This window comes from Vigna unguiculata, chromosome 1, assembly GCF_004118075.2.
Source record: "Vigna unguiculata cultivar IT97K-499-35 chromosome 1, ASM411807v1, whole genome shotgun sequence".
Taxonomy (NCBI): Eukaryota; Viridiplantae; Streptophyta; class Magnoliopsida; order Fabales; family Fabaceae; genus Vigna; species Vigna unguiculata.
This window is the reverse complement of record NC_040279.1, coordinates 17,687,415-17,713,555: the sequence shown is the minus strand read 5'-3', so window position 1 is coordinate 17,713,555 and position 26,141 is coordinate 17,687,415. Positions and strand designations below refer to the sequence as shown.

Sequence of the window (26,141 nt, the reverse complement as noted above, 5' to 3'; positions counted from 1 at the left end):
CACTAATATCAACAGAAAAATCAATCCTTGGCAACGACGCCAAAAGCTTGACAAACGTTTGGCAAGTGCACCAATCGTTAACGTAGTAATAAAATATCGTCCTTTGGGATTGACTCGTTGAATACTAAATTCCTAATTTACATGATTTTGAGCAAATGAGATTCACTGGAATTGCAAGCATAAACATGTCCAATTTCTCAATTGTGACAACCTTACCGATTCAATTTATAATTACAAACAATCTTCAATTTCCTAATTGTAAAATTGCTCATAGAATAAACAAAAAAAAATCATAAATAGAACACTCAAATAAATAACATTAATGAACATCAATTGTCAAGAAATAGAAACTATAATATAGAGTCTTACATCAATTTTCCAACAAAAACAAAATTAGTTTTGTATAATGTAAAAGCTAAATATCGGCAAAAGAAGAGAAAATGATGAAGATGAGGAGAGATTTTTTTTGTGAACGATCCTCCCATTTTATCCTTTCTACGTTTTCTCCACTTGTTGAGATTGTTACTTCTCTCCCTTAACCATTTCCCCTTTTTTATCTTTCTTTTATATTCTTTTTCTTTAAATCCTTCACAATCCACATCATATTAATATTTCTTTATAAAAATCAACATGTTGTGGGAAAATCCACAAGCCACATGCGAAACTCATTGTTTTGCACTCTATATTCTAAAGTCAAATCCATAGGTCGTAGAAAAAGTTCATCAGGCACTTGTAGAAGTTGTTGTTTTGATTCCTTCACATTTGAGGCCAAATCCATTGTCATGGAAAAATCCACCAAGCATCAGTGAAACTTGTTTTGAATCCTACATCTTTAAAAACAAAACCACAGGTCATGGAAAAATTCACCAGGCACGTGTGAATTTCACTCATTTGTTTTCTTCACTTTTGACACTAACTCCCTTCAAATTGCTCACCTCAAAACACCACCTGTTTACACAAACAATACACCAACCCAAATGTATGGTCCGAAACAAAGATAATGCAAAATGATATCATTGCAATAATGCAAAAATGAATAAAAATGGTCTAAACTAATGTATGAATGCACATAGATTTTATTTGTTCATCAACATTATGGATGGAAACTATTACTTGAAATATTTCATTGGTACAATTTTATACCATTTCGTCACTCATCAATTTAAAGTCATCGTAGAAACCATTCTATAATGGTTGATTCTTAATTTGCGTTCTATAATTGTTGTCTCAACTACAAAATGAGTTACATTACATTTCCTAATATATAATACCAAATAAACACTCTAATTTGGCAACAAGGTTTACACGCATAAAGCACTCATAGTGGTGTTTACGTCTGGCATTGTGCATTCACCAAGGCCTTCCTATTCCTCCAAGCCTCCGAGCCAACTGAATATCCTTTGTCACTGAGATAACAAAAAGAAAGAGAACTCAAAAATACTCACATGGGAAGAAATACTCAAAAATAATAATAATATTATTATTATTATTATTATTATTATTATTATTATTATTATTATTAGCTTAAATTATACAACATGGTTATACACGAACAAAAAATAATTAAAGAAATTCATCATAAGCGATAATAACATAGTAATGAAATAAAAATATTAAAGGTAAAGGGAAAATTATTAGAAAAAAAAAAAAAGGAAAAATGGGAACTAGAATTCTGAAGGAAGTAAAATGGGTCAACCGGGTAAAAAAGGAATAGCCACATGAGACATGAGGAACAAAGGCAACATTTTGTGATATGGGAAGGAGGGTTCTGCAACCCTATACATGACCAGAGGTAATAAACTCTCCGCTATGTTTATATCTTTCTGTATTCAGCATTCTTTATAAAGATACACACCAATTAAAAGGTAATGGCGAATCAGAACTATAAGTGTATTTGTCAATTAAAACAATGCGTATTTTCTCTTAAAAAAAGGCAAAACTTTCCACCCAGTACAGCACCGGGAAGTTTTTTTCCTCTAGCATTTACTCCGTCATACGGTAGAATATCCTTTTAATTGTAACTAATAAATTAATAAAACAATTAATTTATATGTAACAGAAGAAACAAATACATTTATCACAAATAAAAGCAGGTATAGAATCTATGAAAGCCAAATTCATGGATGATTAGATGATCCACGAAAAATCTGGTTAAGAATTTAAAAAATTATATCAACTTACTAAGAGTAATACGCCTAGCGTGAATTGCACAAAGCATTCCATCTTCAAACAAGTGAACTAGACATTCTTCAGCTGCCTGCAGTAAGGTTATATAAATTCCAAAAGAATTGCATGTTTTATGAGAAATTTGGTTAAAAATGACACAACAGGAGAAAATGAATAAATGATTCTAAATTAATGTTATTAACAAGTGAACAAATCACGACCACAGCAGCGCTATTGACAAGGACTCGATACAAGGCATCCAAAAACACATCGGAGATGTAAACGTAGCAAGCAAATGGTGAGACACGTTAAAAGGTGTGGATGGGTGATCAAGAGTGAGTTTTGATGTCAGGCAACTTTGAGAGGGGAGAAGTACAAGTGTATTCCCTGCTTAGAAGTAAAAATCTTATGGAAGAGGAGGAAATCTGGTGAATTCGGACCTTTGTTGGAATAGGTTCCTCCCTAAGGTTTGAACTCGAAACATTAAATTCGTTTTCCGATAACATTGTTACTAAAAGGTTAACCAAATCGTCCAGGAAACAAAATTCCTTAATAGAACCACTTACGCTTAAACTCTTCTTTTTGTTTCCCTCGAACTTGGGAGTCGATGAAATAGATTTGGTTTGAAATAAAATTGAAATTTACAACCTAGTACGTTTAGTTACATCAAATAATATTGGAAATTTACACTAATTACGCTTACCTTCCCCCTCCTCCCTCATTAAGAATAACAATAATCCAAGCATAGGGTTGGCCACCCCTTTTCATTCCATAACCTATTTTGATTTTATAATATCTCCTTTCCTTCCCATTGTGATAGCAATGTTGAAAAAGTATTCCGGAATTGATTACATGAATGCAATAATAAGAGAACAAAAACATTACTTGCTGTCTAAAGAAGCATACATTGCAACTAGCGTGTTCATATGTTGCTCAACCCCAGAGATAACAACAAAAAGTTTACATTCTTAAAAATGGGTTAAAAATCACTTTGATCTCAATTAACGAACACCCTTGGAGACAAGTTCATTGGAACAGTCCTGAGACACTGTCCTCTTTTCCATTCACCCTCCCCTGAAGTTCAGATTCTTAAATATTGGTTAAGAACAGTCTTGGAGACAAGTTAGTGGGAAGAGTTCTGAGACACTACACCCTTTTCCACTCCCCCCTCTCCCAGTGGAGCCTCCCTGACCTTTCCCTCCATACACCCAGGAAAGAAAAAAAAAATAAAAATTCAGCTACGCCTATTGAATTCGTAAGGATTTATGAAAAAGAAAAGGGACCTTGCATTATTGATGCCTTAAATTATAATATAAAAAAAAAACGTTAAAAATAGAGAATTCTAATTAAATATTTATCACTTGGAAGTCTGATGAAACACATCTTAACAAGTTACTTATTATTATTCTCATTTCATTAAGACTGCAACTAACTAGAGCATCTTGATTTATAGTTATACATTAAATTTCTAAAACCTCAATTTTCACAGATCAATGGTTTTTGTTTCTAAGCAGATTCAGTAATATTGGACAGATTTTCAATGTTTAAAACCATGCAAAAGGCACACAAATAAAATAAATTTACAAAAAAAAAAAACAAATTGAATTGAGGACTGCAGTACAATCTAATAACACATTATTTTAAGTATAAAAATTTAAAGAGTTCACCCAGCAACAAATTGACACAAGGTCAGGAAGAAGTTGTGTTAAAACAATTTAACTAAACATTGATTTTTCTTTTTATGAAAACAGCCTTTGCTTTCTAATTAGATGAATTGAAAATTTGCAACATTCTAGCACTCTAGCGATAACTCAAATGCACATGGAATAAGTTGCATACCTCCTGCAGTGCTACCACAGCTTCAGGCGTCCAGCGAGACACCTCCGTAGAGAATTGATGTGTAATTTGTTTGACCTACAGCCAAACAAACATTGCCAAAACAACGTCAACAAACTTCTCCCAAGATTTAATTCAGCCAAATAACGTCCATCAGTGAACAAGTGGCAAAAGCTACAAAAATATTCCCACAAAAAAAAACAAAACGGCAACCAAACTATGATGCTCATTTCTATACCCTAGTAATTTACTTAATGTTAATTAGCAACCACAGTATGATGCCCACTTCTACACCCAAGTAATTTACTTAGTGTTAGTCAGAGTGGGAGAAGCTGCAAGTGAAGTATTATGAAAATCAAAAAAATTTAGATGCAAACTTTGCACAAATTACTGGAATGAAAATCTAATTCTAATTGAAAAACGTCACCAAAAGAACTGTATCCAATTTTTGTCCTTATGAAAACCAGATGTTGGACATTAATTTCAGATTCAGATATTTACGGTAATGGTAAATAGGGAGAACTAATTCTGCTAACTGTCCAACAAACATACTAACTCAACTGCGTAATTGTAATTAGTGTTTTTTTGCATACAATCCACCCAATGCAGCTAGGTAACACCGATCCAGCATCTCTAGATGTTTTAATGTTGCATTAAAATGTGTAAAACTTCCATTCAACGCCAACCAAACAGTTTCCAAACACACCCCTAATAATAACAATGTTGGCATATCCGTTCCATCGAACATAACACCGATCATATACCAATCAAAAAAAATTTCCAACACACCCCTCATCACCTGTAGTAAAAGATTCACAGATAGCCATAATGACTTTTTTGGTATAATTGCTAATGTTTTTAGAGGAAAATCTAAGCATCAAAGCGAAGCAAAGCAGCATACCCAAAACTAACATCATATTATCACTATTTATTACATTTCCTAGTACAAGCGACACAAAAATGGACTAATCTCCACTAAAGAGCAAATCCGAGATGGTTGCGGAAAAACTTACACATCTGATAAAGGGGGCAGCCGGGATAAGAAGCTTGCAACTCTTCTGAAAATGACGAATCTCGCGAAGCGCCGCTGTTCCTGGCTTACTGCGCTTTTTCTTCCTTCCCTGAGTCTGTGGCGCTGCTGCTGCTGCTTCTTCTTTTTTAATTTTTCAACAAATGATGATGAAATATCAGAACACCAAAAATGAATCAGCAGAATAATTACAACCACAGCTCAACTCAAACGAAGAACGCGTTTTTCACGTACCCTGCGGCTCCTCTTCTTGAGCCCTTCTACGACTTCTTGTCGCAGGCTTCAATCACAATTTGAGAAAACAGAAGTCAAATTAGGGATTTCGCAGATCGAAACGGAGAGAGAGACAGTTACCGATTGCTGTGGCGTGGATGTGGAAGCGCGACTGACTTTTTTTTTACCTTCGAATTGAATAGGGAAGAAAATCAGGGTTTGGTTTTGAGAAGTGAAAAAAAAAACAAAAAAAAAAACTAAGTGTTGAATTTCAGACATACCAACTTTGAGCGAAGCTGGCGTGTGCTTCACTCTCGCCATGGAACCCAACAACGAACGAATTATGAAGAAAGCGAAACTTGTCTCAGTTTTTGGTTTCACCTTTTGCATCTTTTGAAATTCTAAAATGCAGCATTTTGCCTCCACTTTCTTGATTTCCCAAACTACCCCTGCTTCAATATTACCGTTATCTCACTGACTAGCACATTAAATTATTATTTTTCTAACTTTTTAATTTAATTTTGGTAGATTACTAACTTGGATAAGGTAAGAATTAAAAATTATAACTATAACATTAATAAATTCTCGTTTATTTAAATAAAGGTTTTTTAAAATAAAATAATTATCTCATTATTTCATATTTAAATAATTTTATTTGAATTTAATATTTTTAAAATTAAAATAATTACCTATAATAATTTTTACAAGTGATTTTTAAAGTAATTAGACTACTTATACCTCCTTTTAATATTATTTTGTATATATTTTTATTTTTACCTTCTAATGATTAAATAATTTGTATTGTCTCTTAAACTTTTATTATGTTAATCTAGGGATGAAAGGTAAAATAAAAAAGAAGACCAAAATCAAAATATTAAAATAACAAGTTAATTAAGTGATTGATGTACTGTAGAAATTAATAACTTTTTAGTCATGTGATAAACAAACAGTAGAAGATAGTGTTAAAAAAATTATTTCTTTCTGTTGATGTTTTATAAAAAACAAAAAAAAAAACAAAAAGTTAGAATCATCTTTACTTAGGAAAAACAAAAGTATAATCATCTCAAATAACATGTGCAACTTGTTGCTACCGTATTCTTACAAAATGAATGTGTACTGATAGATCTGTATGAGATTCATTTCTCATCTTTTTAATATAAATGTACATTGACAAATTAAAATTATAATTGTTCAGCTTTAAAATTACTTTTATATCAAATATGTAATTTTAGTTTTTATAAAAATTTATTATATATTTCTTTCTTCAATTTTATAAAACAAGTCATTTTAATTCATGATTATTATGTCAGTAACGTCCCATTTAATTTATAAACGCAATTAAAGGAAACGCCACACATAAGATAGTATAACAACGCAGTCCTGGGGTTCTCAACATCACCCCTACAACACTAGGCACACCACGATGCCAACAAAAGCAGAATAACTATTTAACTAAAAGTTTACAATCTAATAACCACGAATACAGGGGCCATAGCCCTAAAGAAAGCACGACGGAAAGAAGTATAAGATCCATCCCAGATGGCTAAGCAGCGGAATCACCATTCCCTTGTTGACCACGAGAACCTCGCCCATCTGCTCCCCTCAATCAAATTGATGATCATCGCAAGGAAGAATAGTCACATACAACACAACCATGCAACGAAACGGGTAAGCTAGAGCCAACAACATATTCATCATACAGTCAAATATATTTTCATCATCTCATATCCATATAACAACCAAGCATGTTATGACTCTTCATTCAATACACTACGACTCGACTCGACTCATCCGGATACGTATAACTTGGTCGGATTCAGCGGATGCTTGCACTTGTGGTGTATACCTCTGCTCGACCCTGAGCTGCTCGATCATGAGCTATGTGTTACAAGTGTTACGATGAATCAAATTTCCCTCACCACAAGGTTAGCCCTTACTGGATTTCAGGCCTCTTGCTACTCTCACCACAGGAGTCAGTCCGCTCTAGGTGAGACTAACTGGCTCCTCAGAGTGTCAGGATGCAACCTTACCTTGAATCCTTAGCTAGTTATACAGATGGGGCACCACCATGGACACCCACTAACAGGGGCCATGGGATTACGTCCCGACCACTGAAGCGTAGCCCCGGAGGTCTCACCTAGAGACCCTAAGGAATTACATGTTGACACGGACAAACATTCATAAAACAGCAGTAGGAGAACATCAAAGTCATGTTTACAATTCCATACCCATCCATGAGATCTATTCCTCGTACGCATCACATTTGAATCCATACATCTGATCATCGCCACCCCATGAGTCTAGGGTCTCCTCTCATGTTAATACCATGTTCCTTTAATTTCCAACCACACATTCATTTCGCATGCCAAGTTCATACCCAACCCGTTATGCACAATTCATAATTCATGCCAAGCACACATAATATTCCATTATATACATGTTTCTCATCATACAATTCACACTGAAGCCAATATCAATCATCCAAGAATAAACAAGCACCCCAAACAGCGTACTGCCTCGCCCAACCCCTCGCTCAGGCTGAAGGGTTTCGCTCAGGCGAGACGTGCTCGCTCAGGTGAGCCCCCCTTTCGCCTAGGCGAGGGTTCGATGGAGCACCCAGGGAACATCACGGGATCTCGCTTAGGCGAGACCCCTCTCGCCTGGGCGACCTTTCACGCAATAGGATTTGGGCGAGCCTTCGTCAGACTGGCCTAGGCGAATCCGACTCGCCTGGGCGAGATTACCAGTTCTCGCCCTGGTTTCTCCTGCAACAGATGTACATTCTGATCCATACAACCATACAAGGTATCCCACGCACCAAAAACAATGATTTCACCGTACAACATCAAGCAAACTCAAGAATAGACCAAAAATATCATCTTAAACCTGAAACCCTAACTTCCCGTACCTGGAAAGGGCTAAGAGCGGGGTGCGTCTCCAACAGCGGAACGCGAAGCTCCAACGGCAGATTACTAAGCTGTGGAACAGATGCGGAAGAACATATGTAAACCTACGACGAACCCCTACTGGAAGTACAACATAAAGGCGGAAGAAAAGCAAGACCTGAGGTGTAGAGCACTTACATGAGGCTAGGAACGCAACTGAGTTCACTGGTTCAGGGTTAGGAGTAAACCCTAGCAGAGCTCTAGTGCGGAAAGGGCGACGGCTGCTGAGTTCTGCAAGAGTGAGAGTGAGTATGGAATTAGGGCAACACGAAAGTTTTTATCCTATGGGCCGGCCTTTAGGCCCACTGCTGCAGGGCAGCCCTAAAGATTAAGGGGCAGAAATAAAGGGCCTTACATTTAATCGTTAACAAAGACTATTACCCCTATAATTTCGATATAATGATGTAATTGTTATTGATAACGTAGCAAATAATCTCATGGTGAAAATAGGAGAAAAAATTGAATATTATTTTTCCAAAATTAGCGCAAGATATTTGTAACACTGAAATGCATTAGTTATGGTTGTATTATATTAAGAAAATAAAAACTTTAGAATGAAGCTTCACACATATAGACATGAGAAATATTTTTTAATTGCTTTAATTATAAAATATGAGAGTTTGAAAAGGATAATTGTACTATATCTAGGCAAATCTCAATAATTATTCAGCTTATACTGCCTATATATAGTCCTATGATAAGAGCACCCCAAGTGACGAGATTGAAGCTGACCTTACTCAGAAGGGGAAGGGCAAAGAGCTGCCAAAGAACCCCAAGTCCTCGGCATACCAACCCAGTGAAGAAGAAATTGAGTACAACCCTACCCACACACACTTTCACCAACATTCAACAAACACCTATCATCTCTGCCCACCACACAACCACCCATCACCCCACCACCATCCCCGCATAACCTGCAGCCACTCATCCTGTTGCTACCCTCCCCACCACTCATATACCCCCTCACCACTACACCACCACATTCCCCACCATTATCCGACATCCCATACCACCATAACCCTTGCCACCACACCAGCCCAGACGCCACCACCCCTTCACCGATGTCATCACCACCACACCTTTTCCTGGCCAGTGAAAACCCTTCACACTGGACCACTATGCAGGCAACACTAACCCAGACGAGCACCTCAAGGTGTATGTCTCCCATGTCGCCCTCTACACATCTGAAGACGCCGTCTCTTGGAAAGCTTTTCCTACCATTCTCAAAGGCCCAACCTTAGAATGATTCACCTCTCTTCCTCCATACTCTATTGACTACTTTGACACCCTCTCCCACCTTTTCACCACCCACTTTACTGGCAGCCACCCTCATCAGCCCACCCCCTATCCCTCCTCAGCGTTAGACAAGAAATAGATGAGACGCTTCAAGCCTTTATAGACCGTTTCAGCAAGACCGCCCTCCGGATGCCAAACCTCACTCAAGAAAGGATCCTGCAATGTATGGCCCTTACGTTGAAACCTGGTCCGTTTGCTGACAACGTCTATCTTCGACCTCCAGCCTTTATGCACAAACTTAAGCTGCGTGCTGCGGATTACATCTGCATGGAGGAGATGAAGACTTTACGCACCAAGTTCTGCACTAACTACACACCCTCAACCGCTAAGACAGATAAACCACCCTCACACTCTGAACCTAGGCCCAGAGAGCCTAGACCACCACGCTTTTCCAAATACGCCCTGCTGACGTCCCTAGATCACGCCTTCTCGACGAGGCACTCCAAGCAGACCTTATCCCACCACCATGCAAAACCTTGAATCCCCAATGCAGATATGACCAAATACTGTAAGTATCACCGAAACAATGGACACACCATGTAAGATCCACTAAATTTAATTAAATAAATAATTAATTAATTAAGAAATGCGGGCAGTGGGAGCCTTTAAGGCATTAATTATTGATTGATATGACGTGGAAAAGGACTAGCTCAAGTGGTTTAGAGTACTTGGTTGTGTGTGAGGACTTGGGTTTAAGTCCTATGTATGTTGTTTATATGCTATTTAATTTATAATTATTTTAATTAGAAATTGTTTCATATAATATATTGGTTGTGGTGCGTGATATTATATTCTTAAATGATTAAGAATTATCACGAAACATGAATTGGTTAAATGGTTGTGTATTGAGTTGGCATTGGCATGTTATGGGTTCGAACCTTGGTAACTCTAAATTAAACTTTCTTTTTGCTAAAATTAGTTTTGGCATGAAGGTGAAAGGGTAGGAAAAACCCTAGCTGAATGAGTAGCTAAGGGAGGTTGGAAAAACAGTCCATAATGAATGGCAATTATCATGAACATTAAGCCATTTTCGTTTTAGCACATTAAACTACCATTAAGGCACCATTAAAAGTGCAATATTGAGTGAGAAAGAAGGTTTTATGTGCTGCCATTGTTGCTTAGTGAAAGGAAAGGAATGCGAAATTTGAGAGTTTTCTGTGATAATTGAGTGAGAAGGAGAGCTAACGCGGGAAAACAAGGGGAGTCCATTCTGATCAAAGAAGAAACCAAGAACCCCAAGTTTAAGCGAAGGAATCCAGGTTAGGGGATTTTTACGCGTTAATTTTATTTTAAGTCTGATTGTCATGCTAAATATAGTAGCTGTACTCGTTAATTTTATAATTATGTCTGATTGGCATGCTAAATTTAGTATGATTATGATTGAGATTTTATTTCCTTAAGTTAGAATTTCTGGAAATTCCCAGAAATAGTTTGGCCGACGATGAACTACTGCTAGACGATTCTTTCCTTTTCTAGGCCATTTAGGGTTCATGTAGAGGAGCACCTGCCAAATATAGTGTAAAATAACATGTTTGACCAACGTTGACGACCTTTACCCAAAGTTGACTGGTTGACCAGTCTTGACTCTTTGACAGTCCATTGAGAGGTTACCACGTGTTAGAGTACTCTCTCTCTCTCCATTAGGGTTTGACTGTGGTGAGTGGTTGCGCGAAGGTTGCGGTGGTTGACGTGGTGGCGACGAAAACGCTAGTGGTGCTGGGTCCGCAACTGTTGTGAAAAACGGTGATAGGCTCACGTTCTGGAGTTGCGATGATGGTTGCGAGAAGGTTTTATTGCTGCCATGAGCGTTGCCACGATGAAGAAGATGCAGATCTGGTCCCAACGAGAAGACACAGTTGCTGGTTGCGAGGGGTTCCATGGTTGACGTCACGAGGAAGAAGACGATTTGCGCACTGTTACAGGTTTGGAGGCGTTGCATTGACCACGGGTTCGCTCACGATGAAGGAGAAAAATGGAGGACTCACGGTGGCTGCCAAGTTCACGGTGGATATGGACGGTGTTGTTGGTCCGAGGTTCTTTGGTGTCCGCGCAGATCGAAAGCAGCGAATTATGAAGGCTGGTTCGAGCATGGTGCAGCGGTGGCGACATCGTGATGCGTCGTAGAAGATGGTGGCGCGAAAATGGAGCAATGGAGGTCTGTTTGGATGCTGCCAGTGATGGAGGGTGACAACGCTACATTAAAACAACGGGATCCAAAGGTGATCGGAGGGCGTGGTGACGGCCAGCGGCTATGACATGATGAGGGAGAAAGAGAAGAAAATTAAGGTTAGGGTTTTGGTTGTGTGAAGGAGAGAGAGTGATGAGGTGTCATTCCGTGATTGGGTATTTTAGTGAGTGGAGGATTGATGACGTGGCAAGTTTTAAATGGTTATTTTAGTAAGTGGAGGATCGAGGACGTGGCAAACTTTAATTGGTTATTTAAGTGAGTAGAGGATCGTCATGTGGCGTAATCTAGTTGAGTGGAGTTTAAGTGATATTAGGGGTGCAGATTAGTAAAAAGAAGGGGTGCAGAACAGAGTTAGAAGACCCAATTTCAGGAGGGGAATGGAAAATAAAAACTGGAGGTGCATTTAGCTCCATAAATATTCCTTTTCAGAAATAGATAGCCAATTGTAGAAAGGGGGTGTAAAAGTTAAAACTAGGGGTGCATTTAGCTCCTGAATTATTTCTCTCAAAAATTCTGATTTTTGGGCTTATTTTATGACTTGAAATATTCCCAATTCACACCCTTAAGGACCTAAATTAGATTCCAATTGCATTATTAAACTCACGAATATCCAATAATATAATATGCAACTAAAATCAATTATTAAGCGCGAAAATAATATTAAATCCCCAAAATGTGAACACTTAATAAAAGCAAAGGTTTGAACTCATCATACCCTCCAGGTGGTCTGGAAGTGGGAGGTGCCAGGCGCCTCGTGAGCAGCGTTAGGCGATATTGTTGTAGTAGAATTATATTTTGCTTGTGTGATTTGCATGGTCTACAAGGCTTCTAGGATAACTTAAAGGTCAGCTTGCTGGTGTTCCTTGAATTGTGGGTTGGAACGTATCCCTTGAGTTATGGCTCAGGATAGGGGTTAAGCACGTGCCATTCCTTGAGTTGTGGCTCGGAATGACATCCCTCGAGTTGTGGCTCGGGATGACGGATGAACACGAGGAACCCTTGAGTTATGGCTCAGGTTGGCGAGTGTTGCTGGTGTGAGTGTGTTGGTTGTGGCCTGCACGGATGGGTCCAGATAGATTGCCCTCCTCAGTAATTAGCTGACGAGTTTGGTAGATTTGGGACGTTACCAGCTATGTTTGTATTGGGAACTCCACCTGGCGTTATGGTGTGTGATCCGTAGCATGGTTTCCTGTACATGCTCTATGGTTGTGGACGATAAGTGTGGCAGCAAGACACCTTAAGATACTCACTAAAAGACGTAGAACACGGTTGGCATGGTAGCGACCATGTGTTATGGAATCAAAGGATAGAAATTCCTTTGGTGTACTTGTGTGATTTATCTGATGAAAATATATGGTTTATATATATGTTTATTCTGTTAGCTCACCCTATCTGCTTGTGTTTGGCGATGATCGTGTAGCGGTACACAAGAGCAGATGATATTGCAAGTGGATCTGGTGAGGCCTAGAGACGGAGCGGGGCTAGTATTGGGAGAATATTTTTTTATCAGAGTTTTATTAAGTTTTGGAAAAGTTGTAATATTTTATAGGGTTAAATATGTTTTTGGTCCCTCAAGTTTGAGCGAAATTTGGGTTTAGTCCCTCATCAAAACTTTTGACCAATTTAGTCCTTCATCTTCCAAAATACATGAATTTAGTCCTTTTAACCAAATTTTGTTAAGTTTATCTGACATTTCAAGCGCATTTCATGATAGTATTTAAATTATTTATACTGTTTGACACATTTTTGCTTCAATGTTAACTTAAATACTATCATGAAATGCGCTCGAAACGTCAGATAAACTTAACAAAATTTGGTTAAAAGGACTAAATTCACGCATTTTGAAAGATGAAGGACTAAATTGGTCAAAAGTTTTGATGAGGGACTAATTCCAAATTTTGCTGAAACTTGAGGGACCAAAAACATATTTAACCCTATTTTATATTATTAAACTTGGTTTTTATTATGGATTTTATGTTTAAGTTATAGTAGAGGTTTTGTGATTATTTATTACTACTATAAGGTTTTAATTTTTCCGTGTTTTGGGAATATAAGTTATAATAAATGAAGTTTTATTATTTATTTCTTTATTTTATTATTTAAATCTATAATATTCGGTCGGGATGTTACACACCATAGATGAATGCAAGGCGCTTCAAGACAAAATAGAGGAATTGATCCGCGCTGGCCACTTCCGTCGATTCGTCAAAAAGATGGACCATCCCACCCAAGACAATCCGACAACCGCCTTCCCCCACGTGAAACCCGCACACTAACCAGCAAAACCCCAATGACCGTACAAACCACCTACTAGCCCGCACTGATGTCAACCAAGCTGATCTCCCCCTACGCGATACATCAACACTATATCTGGCGGCTTCGCCAGAGGTGCTTCCACTTCATCAGCTAGAAAGAAACACCTTCGTAACATCCAGTCCATCAACCACATCACCTATTCCCATCATAGACGTCGCATGCCCCCCATATTCACCGACGCCGATTTCCATGGCGTCGATCAACAACAAGATGATCCAATATTCATCACCATCGAGCTCAAGAACTTTGCAATAAATAAGGTGCTCATAGACCAAGGTAGTTCAGTGGATATCCTATACTAGACCACCTACCAAAAAATCCACAAAGTTTTCTTAGAACGACGATTGTGAAATTTTTTTCCAAGACCTCAAAACTACCCTTACATCCCCTCCAATCCTCCACAAACCAGACATCAACCTCCCACTACTGGTATATATCATCGTAACAGACTACATAGTAAGCGCCGCCTTAGTCCAAGAATCCGCCGGGATCCAACATCCAGTGTACTTCGTCAATAGAACCTTGCAAGACCCTGAAACTAGATACCAAATGGTAAAACAACTAGCCCTCTCCTTGGTGCATGCAGCAAGACGACTACACCCATACTTCCAAAACGACCATATCATTGTCAAAACCGACAACCCCATCCAGAAAATCCTCCAAAAATCTGACCTTGTCGGAAGAATGTCGTTTTAGGCTGTGGAACTTTCTAAATTCAACATCCATTACGAACCACACGGCCCCATCAAAGCCCAGTGCCTACTTGACTTTGTTAACGACCTCCAACATACCCCCGAAGTTGACCAATGGACACTGTACGTTGATGGTTCCTCTAATCAAAGAGGCACATATGCCAGTATCGTCCTAGAAGGCCCTAACCACATCCTCATCAAAAAATCCCTACATGTCACCTTTAAAACCTCCAACAACTAGGCTGAGTATGAAGCCATCTTCGTTGGACTATCACTTGCACTACATGAAGGAATATGCGACTACCATTCAGGTGCATGGACTATGAGTACCAGAATACTCAGAGCCGGCTACTTCTAGCCAACCATGGAAGCAGATTGTCAAGCCTTCGTCAAAAAGTGCATACCATGTTAGAAACATGGCAATCTCGTTCACCAAAAACAAAACTAGTTGCACTCCATACTCTCCCCGTGGCCATTCGCAAAATGGGGAATGAACATCTAGGGACCATTCACCCCATGAAAAGGACAAGTGAAATTCCTCATTATTGGCATTGACTATTTCACAAAATCTGGAACATAGCAGTAAAACAGAGGACGGCCAGAAAATACAACTTAAATCTATGCCCACGAATGTTCGTCAAAAGGGACCTAGTTTGGAGAATGACCAGTAGTGCAAGAAAGAAAGATGGCAAGTTCTCAACCAATTGGGATGAGCCATATCAAATATGAGAGGACATAGGAGGGGGTGCCTACAAGCTCGAGCAACTATCAGGAGAAGAGATACCGAACACGTGGAATGTATCTCACCTAAAGTTCTACTTTAGTTAATCTTGCCATTATAATAAACACAAAGTTTGTAACCTTGGGTGTACTCTTTTTTTTCACCTGGCATTTTTTCCCTAAGGAGGGTTTTGGCCAGGGGGTTTTAACGAGGCACCCAAACATCATGAATAAAACCAAAGGGTTATTCCTCTACTCAATAGATTTGCAGTTCATTTCTTAAGTTCCCCACCACTTACCAAAGTAGACCGTCTGGGTCGAACACTAATTGTTAAGTAACTTCTTAAGTTCCCCACCACCTACCAAAGTAGGCGGCTTGGGTCGAATACTAATTGTTAAGTAATTTCTTAAGTTCCCCACCACCTACCAAAGTAGGCAGCCTGGGTCGAACACTAATTGTTAAGTAATTTCTTAAGTTCCCCACCACCTACCAAAGTAGGCAGCCTGGGTCGAACACTAATTGTTAAGTAATTTCTTAAGTTCCCCACCACCTACCAAAGTAGGCGGCCTGGGTCGAACACTAATTGTTAAGTAACTTCTTAAGTTCTCCACCACCTACCAAAGTAGGCAGCTTGGGTCGAACATTAATTGTTAAAGTAACTTCTTAAGTTCCCCACCACCTACAAAAGAAGGCGGCTTGGGTCAAACACAAATCATTAAGTAACTTCTTAAGTTCCCCACCACCTACCAAAGTAGGCGGCCTGGGTTGAACACTAATTGTTAAGTAATTTCATAAAAATCCCATCACCCCTTACTAGAGTAAGCGACCTAATACTAAAATTCTTGCGTTATTTTCTCAAAACCTGTTAAGTGGTTTTCTTAAAATCCCCACCACTTACCAAAGTAAGCAGCCTGGGTCGAACATTAAAGTTGTTACATAGTTTTTTCACATTCTTGATTATTTTCTAAAAAATCCCATCAACAAAGTACACGGTCTACAACGCCAATATCAAATAGCTATAACAATACCAAATCAACATAACCATCAAACAATGCGCGCCTATAACACGAGCTAGCGGCATCATACAACACGATAGGTATATAAAGAACATTCTCCCGATTAATATACACAAAGCATTCAACATATTAAAAGTAAAAGAAAATTGTACGGTTTATTACAGACTTAGGATGAAAAAAGTAAATCAAGTATTCAGGTCCCTAAGTCTATATCTGATCCATGTTCACTTCCACGGCCGCAACCTCATCAGCATTCACAACAGGTTCATCCGCCACCTTTTCAGTTTCTTCCTCCGGGATTTAATCTGTTTCATTCACAAGTTGCCCATCAACCACATCTTTATTCACATCAAACTTGGCGTCATATGCATCTATATCCTTGTGGAAGAAGACAACTTGCCTCATACCCTTTTAGAAGTCGTCAATATGCTCATGAATGATCTAACCCTTCAGGTCTTCCAATTCGTTCACAAGACCATCATGTTTCTCTTTTAGTTCATCGTAATCGGTCTCCAAGTCATTTATTTTTTCGTTTAACTTCTTCTCAGAATCTAAACACCTAACCCTCAAGGACCCCGGCTGTTTCCTCTCCTCTAGCCACTCCTCCCTCTCCTTTTCCAAGCCGCCTTCTCCTCTGCGTGCTTGTCGGCTTGGACCTTCAACTCCTCTTTAAGCTCCTCTACCTTGGACCGACTACCCTCCTTCAACTGTCTCTAGTACAAACTACCCACTCTGTGTCCCAAGATCAAGGCTTTGTTATTAAGCTCTAGCACCTTGACCATGGCGTTGGGTTCCATGTTGGCGATGGAGTTAACAAGAGACTCCGCTAGATTAATCTCAATGTCACATCGGATGGTAGTCTCTAGCAACTCGATCAGCCCGTCCTCAGACTTCTTTACACCAGAAGAGGATCCCGGGCCCAATAAGGAAGCCCTCACCCTCTTCACATCTTTACAACCACCTTGCTTGGTGGGCACCTCCGCCTTCCTCTTCATATTGTTGTGAACATGTACCTCCACTAGCGGGTCCTGTAGGTTGGGAACCTCAATGTTCCCAACATTCTTGGCCTTTGCAGCCTTCTCCTTGCGCAATGCTTGAAACAGATTCAAGTTTTTCTTGCCTATTTGAGCCATATGACCTACAATAGCGGTAAACACCGATTAGTTTCCTAAAAAACAACATCGCGGTTAAAACACAAAAAGATACCTTCTAAATCAACAATGGGATGCAACTGAGAAAAGTGGCACATATACATATAAAAGAAACCCTCTGAGGCCCCTTTCTGACCGTGGCAAACACAATCGTTGGCGCTTACCCTCTCCAAAGCCACCATGTCCCGGTTAATGTTCCTTTCCAGGACAAGTATGTAGTTTAGCCAAGACATCAGCAAACGAGACCATCTAAACAAAGAATATTGAGTCTGCACATCCTCGGCTACCCATCCATATTTGGCTTTTCACTACACCATTTTTTGCCTTAGGCAACAATGAACTTGCCAACACATAAAAAAGTGTTGCTTAAATATATTAAAGACAACAATTTTATTGAGGTGGTTTAAAATTTATCAAAGACCACATTTTTTTGTAGTTATGGTTTAAAAATTAACAAAGACCACACTTTTTTATAGATGTGGTTTAAAAATTACCAAAGACCACATTTCATAAAATATTGACTATTTATACCATACTTTTTAAAATGTTGTCTTTAAGATATGTGATAAAAAAATGTGGCCTTAAATTTACAAATAACCTTACAAAAAAAATCTTAAATCTTTTTACACATAATATTTATCTTTGCAAAATAGTCCAATACAATAAATATATCATAATTTTTTTGTCATGGAAAATGATATTTGATTTTTACTTTAAGTTTTTACTAATGTAATAATGTAAATATTTTACTACTTTAAAATTATTTAAAATTATGTAAAACGTAAACATGTTTTTTTTTTCGCGTTAATAATAATGTATAGAAATTTTATGTTTAGGACAATATTAAAATTTTTCAATCTCGTTCTCTGCTCACAGTACATTTCTTCACATTTTGCGACTCCTTTTATCAACACCACGTGCGTCTTCTTCTGATGTTTCAGCATCTTTTTCTGATGTTTCAGCGTCTTCACATGTTGCACCGCGTCTTCGCTCCCTTTATCAACACCGCGTTCTTTGTTGCTACTCCCTTTTCCCTTCGGTATGTTCAACCTTTCTCTGAATTTCTTAAAAGCTCTGTTTCCTCTGCGAAAGTTAAGATCCTTCAATTTTTGTTGTGATTCAGATCTGTTCGTCACTGATTTCAAACCAACACTCGCTGGTCTGATGATTCCCTGAGTTTTTTCGGCTATAGGTACGTGTTTACCAAATTTCTAGGGTTTTGACATTTTTAATTTCGTTTCCATTCAAGTGTAGACTGGAAATCATATCTTTAACTTCATCCCCTAATTTTTTTTTCCTGTTTAGCGAATATATACGAGTTAAGAGGATTTTAAATGTCAGCAGTGTTCACTGATGGTTTTTGTGAATAGGAAATTGTTAGTAGGATATTATTTTAGAGCACCATGTATTACTGTAATAGTTTTAGAAGCTTTAAGAAAGTAGTTGAGAAGGAAATGAGAAAAACTGAAATGGAACTGGAGAATGATAGTGGTGGGGCTTATGTATAGTCAATGAATTTGGGAAAATAATGATGAATGGCAATAGTAAAAGAAATTTAAGGTATCAGCGAGATCTCCAATTATGTTTTGTCTTCACAAATATGTGACCAAATAGCCACTTGACTTGATGGTGAATAGACAAAATTATTGAATGTAGATAGTAAGTTGTTTGATAATGACATGGCTAAAATATTTATCACGAAACTGCACTCTAGCTGTTATCTTTTGCTCAAAGAAACAAACATTTTTTCAACTTTGGTCCTTCTTTTCATTGTTCTGCACCATCTTGTACTGGCTAACTTTTTCACAAGGATTTGACTTTAGGGTACATGATGACTCTCCTGAAACTTCATTTAAAACTCCTTTCTTTGAGCTACCGATTCACACAGATATAAAAAAGGAAGCCAAAATTTTCAACAAAGATGTTAATTTTATCAATAATATCTTTCGATGGGGAATAAGAAATCATCAGTTTGTCCTTTTTAAATGTGGAAGTTATCAGAAGTAATGTAAGATATCAAAACTGAAAAAATATTACAGCATCTTCTCCACTCAACCAAGTATAACTATAAAGAAAACAACTTAATCAATGATTTCATTAGAGCCATAGAAAACATGTCCATTAATGCGATGGATGTTTTGTCCTTTATTTTTGGTGGAAATGATGGTGATGGATCATTTAATTTGAATGTCAGTGTTTCTATCTTAACAGTGGAGAACTGTAGAAAATCTATCATATCTATATATATAAAAGATTATAGTAATATGTTTGTTTGGATGAAAACAGTGGGAACCCATTACAAATTCATGCTTATCTCTCTCTCACTCTTCCTATCTCTTTCTCTATATATATGTATACGTTTTGACAAACACTTTGTTTGAAAGACTCTATCTGCATGTATATATAACAGATAGTAACTTTCATAAATTAATATGGGTAACTTAATATAATGTAAGACTAACTTGATTATACCAAGGGAATCTTGTGTGAAGATTTTGGTGTATATTATAAATAAAATGTGTGTTAATATGTATGAATAATGTAACTAGTAACATATTATTTACTAATTTGGGTTGTTAGATTTTTCTGTTTCTATTATTGTTACTTAAATAAAAATGTATAACAAATGCGAGGTTTATTGAGATAAACTTTACTTAAAAGAGGTATGTTATTCAAAAGACTAAAAGTGCTCAAAATGAATAAAATAATGTATTCTTATTTTTGTATTAATTACTTTTTTTATTATATGTAGAAATGATATCTGTAAATTGTTTTTCTTTAATGATTTCTCTTTTTATTTTTTACACACATCACCATTTTCATCCCACCATCCTTCGTCCTATCCTATGTTAAGTTTTTTACTATATGTTTCTATTATTATTTTATTTAAATAAAAATGTGCAATAAATGATGAAATTTATGTCGATAAGAGACTTAAGAATTTGATGATGATAACAAGAATTCAATATAACTAAACAATTGATCCTTACATATGCAACATGAATTTAATCTACTCTAAATTGTACCTCTTACCTATAAAATGAACCTAAATTTTGACTATTACATGCAAAATGAATTACAGATTCAGTCTAATCTAACTAACTTAATATAAAAAATAAAGTAAAAATGCTAAGAACAACAAATCCTTATGAACATATATATATATATATATATATATATATATATATATATATATATTATAAATATTTATTCTTGCTTTTCTTTCTCAATGTCTATTCCAATGAGATGTTAAGTTCCTCAACCATGGTAGGTTTTGATTGAACAACTTCAAGATTTGTCAAAGTGGTGACAGTTTCTTTTGGCAAAAAGCACTATGATTCTTTATGATTCTTTATCTCAATTGCTGCTTGTATCCAAGATGTTGCATTATGTTTGGCTTGTCTCCATTTCACAGTAAAGTTCCTTAAATTGTATCCAAGATAATTCTTCTTTAGCTACAGGTGATGTTCTCATTCCTCCAATATTTGAATGCATACATAACATAGCTTAACTTGTCTTTGTTGATTAAAGACTGTCAATTAAATTGTTCTTTTATATATATATATATATATATATATATATATATATATATATATATATATATATCTATATATATATATATATATATATATATATATATATATATATATATATATATATATATATATATATAAATCAAGAAAACTCGCACCTTAGAAGTGATTAAATTGAATCTTACTAATAAAACTTTTTTTTAAAAAAAAAAATTACGTGTATAAATATATTTCCTTGAGTCTTATTATCTCTTGGATAAGAAAAGGAACCAAAACTTTGTTTTAGTTTATGCTTTTCCAATTTAGTTTTTTTTTTTTTGTAGTTTTAGTGAATGTTTATGAGCTAGAAACGTTTTTGCTTAATTTTGTTTTAAGTCATAAGTGAACCATTGTTTAACTTTATTTTATAGATTATTTGCCACTTAATAAAACTATAATTTTAATTTGTGTAATACTATTTTCAATTATTAATTGCTTAATGAAACTATAATTTCTTATGTATTACATTAAAGGTGATGGATAAGGAGTGGACGAAATTTCCAAGGATTAATAATGAGTATATAAAGGGTGTTGAATCATTTCTTGATTTTGCTTACACAAGAGGAAGACCTCAAGGACGTGAGATTTTATGCCCATGTGCTAAATGTAAAAATTGTATTTGGGCTAGACGACATGTGATCTACGAACATCTAATTATCACAGGATTTCTTGAAGGGTATGATCTTTGGGTCCATCATGGAGAAGAAATACCTTCGCCCACTAGTAAAGATGAAGACATGATAGATAATGAAGATTCACACGATGATATTAATGCCTTATTGTATGATACATTTAGAAATGTGGTAGAAGAAAAAGAAGGCAAAGAGGGTCCTCACGATGAAGCTAAAAAGTTCTACCAATTGATTAATGATGCAAATCAAGAACTCAACCTTGGATGTGAAAGCTTCTCCACTTTATCTTTTATCATTCGGCTATATTTATTAAAGTGTCTTCATGGTTGGAGCAATTCTTCATTCACTGACCTCTTACAACTACTAAAAGAGGCCATGCCTAACTTGAATATTCCTGAATCTTTCAACAAAACGAAGAGCATGATTACTGATTTAGGTCTTGATTATAAAGAGATTCATGCATGTCCAAAAGATTGCATATTATTTTGGAAAGACAATGAGAATTTAGATGTTTGTAGTATCTATAAATCTTCACGATGGAAAGAATTTCCTGAAGCCAATTCTGAGGTTGAGGGCCCAAAATATCAGCATAAAGTTCGTGCCAAAGTATTGCGGCACTTTCCATTGATTCCTAGACTTCAAAGACTGTTTATGTGTTCGAAGACTGCTGAGTTAATGAGGTGGCATGAAGAAGAACGAGTAAAGGATGGAAAAATGAGACATCCTGCTGATGGTGAAGCTTGGAAGAGCTTTGATGGCCTTCATGAAAATTTTTTTGTTGACTCGCGTAATGTAAGACTTGGTCTGGCTAGTGATGGCTTTAATCCATTTAGAACCATGAGCATATCTCATAGCACATGGCCTGTCATGATGGTTGTGTACAACCTTCTGCCTTGGTTGTGCATGAAACCTGAATATACAATGTTATCGTTGTTGATTCCTGGACCACAATCAATAGGAAATGATATTGATGTGTACCTTCAACCTCTGATCCATGAGTTGAAAGAGTTATGGGAGTTGGGAGTACAAACCTATGATGCTTCAAAAAATGAGACATTTCAAATGCATGCAGCTCTTCTATGGACAATTAGTGACTACCCTGGGTATGCTATGTTGTCTGGTTGGAGCACAAAAGGAAGATTAGCTTGTGCATATTGCAATTACAACACTAATTCATCCTACCTAAAACACAGCCATAAGATGTGTTATATGGATCATCGTGTCTTTTTACCAGTAAACCATCGTTGGAGATTTAATAAGAAGTCTTTTAATGGAAAAAAATAGCTGAGGTCTACACCACACATGCTAGAAGGGACACAAATTTTAGAGATATTAAAAGATTTTGCCAATGAATTTGGAAAGAATGGAAAAAAGTTAAGTAATGGTCCATGGAAAAAGAGATCAATCTTTTTTGAGTTGCCTTACTGGACGACAAATAAATTACGTCATAATTTTGATGTGATGCACATTGAGAAAAACATATGTGATAGTATTCTAGGTACTCTTTTGGATATTCAAGGGAAGACAAAGGATCATGTTAATGCACATTATGATTTGCAAAACATGGGAATAAGAAATGATCTTCATCCAAGAGAGATTGGTAAAGGTCGGGTAGAGTACTCACCAGCTTGTTTTACAATGAATGCTCATGAGAAATCTAGCTTTTGTGGTGTTTTTAAGACTGCCAAATTACCAGATGGAAGTGCATCAAATATTTCAAAATGTGTGCATGTTAATAATAGGAAAATCTCTGGTTATAAGAGTCATGATGCACATTTCATGTTGCATTACTTATTGCCAGTGGCAATAAAAAGCATTATGCCTGATATAGTGGTTGAACCTCTAATTCGATTTAGGACATTCTTTCGCTCTATATGTCAAAAGGTTATACATTTGCAAGATATGGATTACTTGGAAGCAGAAGTAGTACAAATACTTTGTAAGTTGGAGATGATTTTTCCACCTAGTTTTTTTGATATAATGGTTCACTTACCTATCCATTTGCCAAATGAAATGAGATTAGGTGGACCCGTTCAGTTTCGCTGGATGTATCCCATTGAAAGATATTTATGTAGACTGAAAAGTTATGTTCGTAATAAAGCTTATCTGGAAGGTTCTATCGCTGAAGGGTATTTGGCAGAAGAAGCTTTAACTTTTTGCTCAAGATATTTGCATGGAGGTGTGCAAACAAGGATAAACAGAGAACGCCATAATTATGACCACAATGATTTATGTGAAGTAGATGAAATTGATTATTTCTCAAGTTTAGGTCACCCTATAGGGGGGAAAAGTAACGGTAAACCATTTTCTATAGATTTGACATCAAAAGCTCAAGCTCATCGATACCTCTTATTCAATTGTGATGAAATTGATATTTACATTAGGTATGATAAAAATTCATTGTATTTTTACACATCATGATATACACTTGTAGTTCTAACTAACAATATGTTATTGACGTTTTTGTAGAGAGTTTGATGAAAGTGTTAATATGTGAACAAAGAAAAAAAAGTGGGCGAAGGCCAAAACTCAAAGTCAAGAATTTAGTGAATGGTTTAAAACTCGAGCTTTGAAAGATGATGTATCATATCAAATAAGAGAGTTCTCGAGAGGACCAAATAATGTGGCAAAGAGGTTTTCGGGTTACCTCATTAATGGATATAGATTTCATACTATGAAGCGTGATGCCAAACACAAAACTCAAAATTCTGGTGTGACATTGGTTTCATTAACTTCGAGTTTTGCAAGTACAAAAGATGATAATCCAAAACTTGAATCCATAATGTATTATGGAGCAATCAAAGATATATTTGAGTTGGACTATTATAGTAATTTCAAGTTTGTGATGTTCAAATGTGATTGGTATGAAGCTGAGGAAGACAAATATGGATTTACTTGTGTATATTTCAACAAAAAAGTGTATGAAAGTGATCCTTTTGTGCTAGCTTCTCAAGTCCAACAATGCTTCTATATCCAAGACCCTTTAGACATAAACAAAATTATGTTATGAAAAAGGTTCCAAGAGATTTATTTAACATGGGTGACCAATCTGAGCAATCAAATGGTGTTGAACTAAATGCTACAAGAAATGATGGTGAGCTTAATTGGGCTAGGAAAGACATGCCTGTGACAGTAGGTCAGAAGCCTTCCAGTGCAGGGGAGGAAATTACCTTTAATCAAGATGATTTTGATGAAACTTTATTTGACTTCATGGACTAAAAATGACTAAAATTGTGGTTCAGTGTTTCTACTAATATGTTTTGGGTCTGCTCTTAATATTCTTACAGAGCACTTGTTACTTGTCTGATCTAGATTTCCTAGTTACTAGCATTAAGATAATTTGTTGTTCAGGTGATTAGTCTGACTTGCCATGTTTGACAAACTAGTCAGACACTTATTATACATGAAAGAAATATAAGAAATATCATCTTATGCATATATTTTTAACACCAGAACATCATGAACATTGCACATATTATTTGTTTTGTAGTATAACATTTTATTGTGCTCTTTCTATTCATCATTATTAGGCTTCCATTCTAGTTATTCATTATATTAATTAAGGTCTCATTCCCAAAGATAATTTATTTTTCCTTACTGATTTTGATCTAGGCCTCAATTATTTAGATTGTGCCTTCATAAAAATAAGATTATATCACTGGTTATTTCATGTTCCTTGTATTTTTTTCAATTTCCCATTGCTTTCAGAAACTGGATATTGAATCATGGCTACTGTATCACTTATGAGTTGCAAGTGGTAGACTTATTTTTACCTATGATTTCACTCTAACTCTGTTGTTTTTATCACAGTCAATTAATATGCAAGTGGCTATTGTTTTTTCACTTATGTTTTTACCTATATACTCGATTAATTTCTTTATTATTAGACATGGATTATGATGCAGAAAATACATTTGAACAGATTCCTCAAGGAGGTAAGCAAGAGTTAGGAATTTCTTTATTGTTTTTTCTTTATTATTTTACATATATGACCATGTTTTATGGAATCAAAATTTAATCAAAGTTTTGGTTTGTTTGTTCAGATAATGGGAAAGGAAGTAACCTCCAAAAATAAAATGAAATTGGCTGCAAAGGATGAAGGGAATGATCATCATTTGGATATACCTAAAGTTAAATCAAGCAAAGAATTGCTTAGGAGGCTCCAAGTCAAACGTGAAAAAGGAAGCATTGTTGTGGCAACTAAGGCACCTTTGATTGTCCCTAATGGACAATTTAATTTGTCCAATTTTGAAGTTAGAAGCCAGAATAAGAACACTCTTAGTTCTAGTGTGGAACCACCTATAAAACCTAGTCAAAATATGGTGACAGTGGAAGTTATGAACGGTAAAAGGAAAGGACCATTTTTG

The 26,141-nt window shown here is 36.4% G+C and overlaps 2 protein-coding genes across 3 annotated transcripts; one reads left to right on the top strand and one right to left on the bottom strand.

Annotated features, from left to right (window-relative positions):
• Positions 1-1,053: 1,053 nt before the first annotated feature.
• LOC114177283 (histone H3-like centromeric protein cnp1) lies at positions 1,054-5,645 on the bottom strand. Of its 2 annotated transcripts, none has more exons than XM_028062564.1 (7): positions 5,527-5,645; positions 5,387-5,433; positions 5,267-5,312; positions 5,016-5,155; positions 4,006-4,080; positions 2,182-2,257; positions 1,054-1,406 (listed from the first exon to the last, which is right to left on the bottom strand). In XM_028062564.1, the coding sequence occupies exons 1-7, from the start codon at positions 5,633-5,635 to the stop codon at positions 1,351-1,353; spliced, it is 549 nt and encodes a 182-aa protein (XP_027918365.1). In that variant the 5' UTR covers positions 5,636-5,645; the 3' UTR covers positions 1,054-1,350. The 2 variants fall into 2 exon arrangements, with proteins under 2 accessions (XP_027918365.1, XP_027918373.1); XM_028062572.1 differs by having other exon boundaries at positions 5,016-5,152.
• Positions 5,646-21,618: 15,973 nt separating this feature from the next.
• Positions 21,619-23,058, top strand: LOC114189027. The gene has a single exon (XM_028077728.1). The coding sequence runs from the start codon at positions 21,619-21,621 to the stop codon at positions 23,056-23,058; it is 1,440 nt and encodes a 479-aa protein (XP_027933529.1).
• The last annotated feature ends 3,083 nt before the right edge of the window (positions 23,059-26,141 follow it).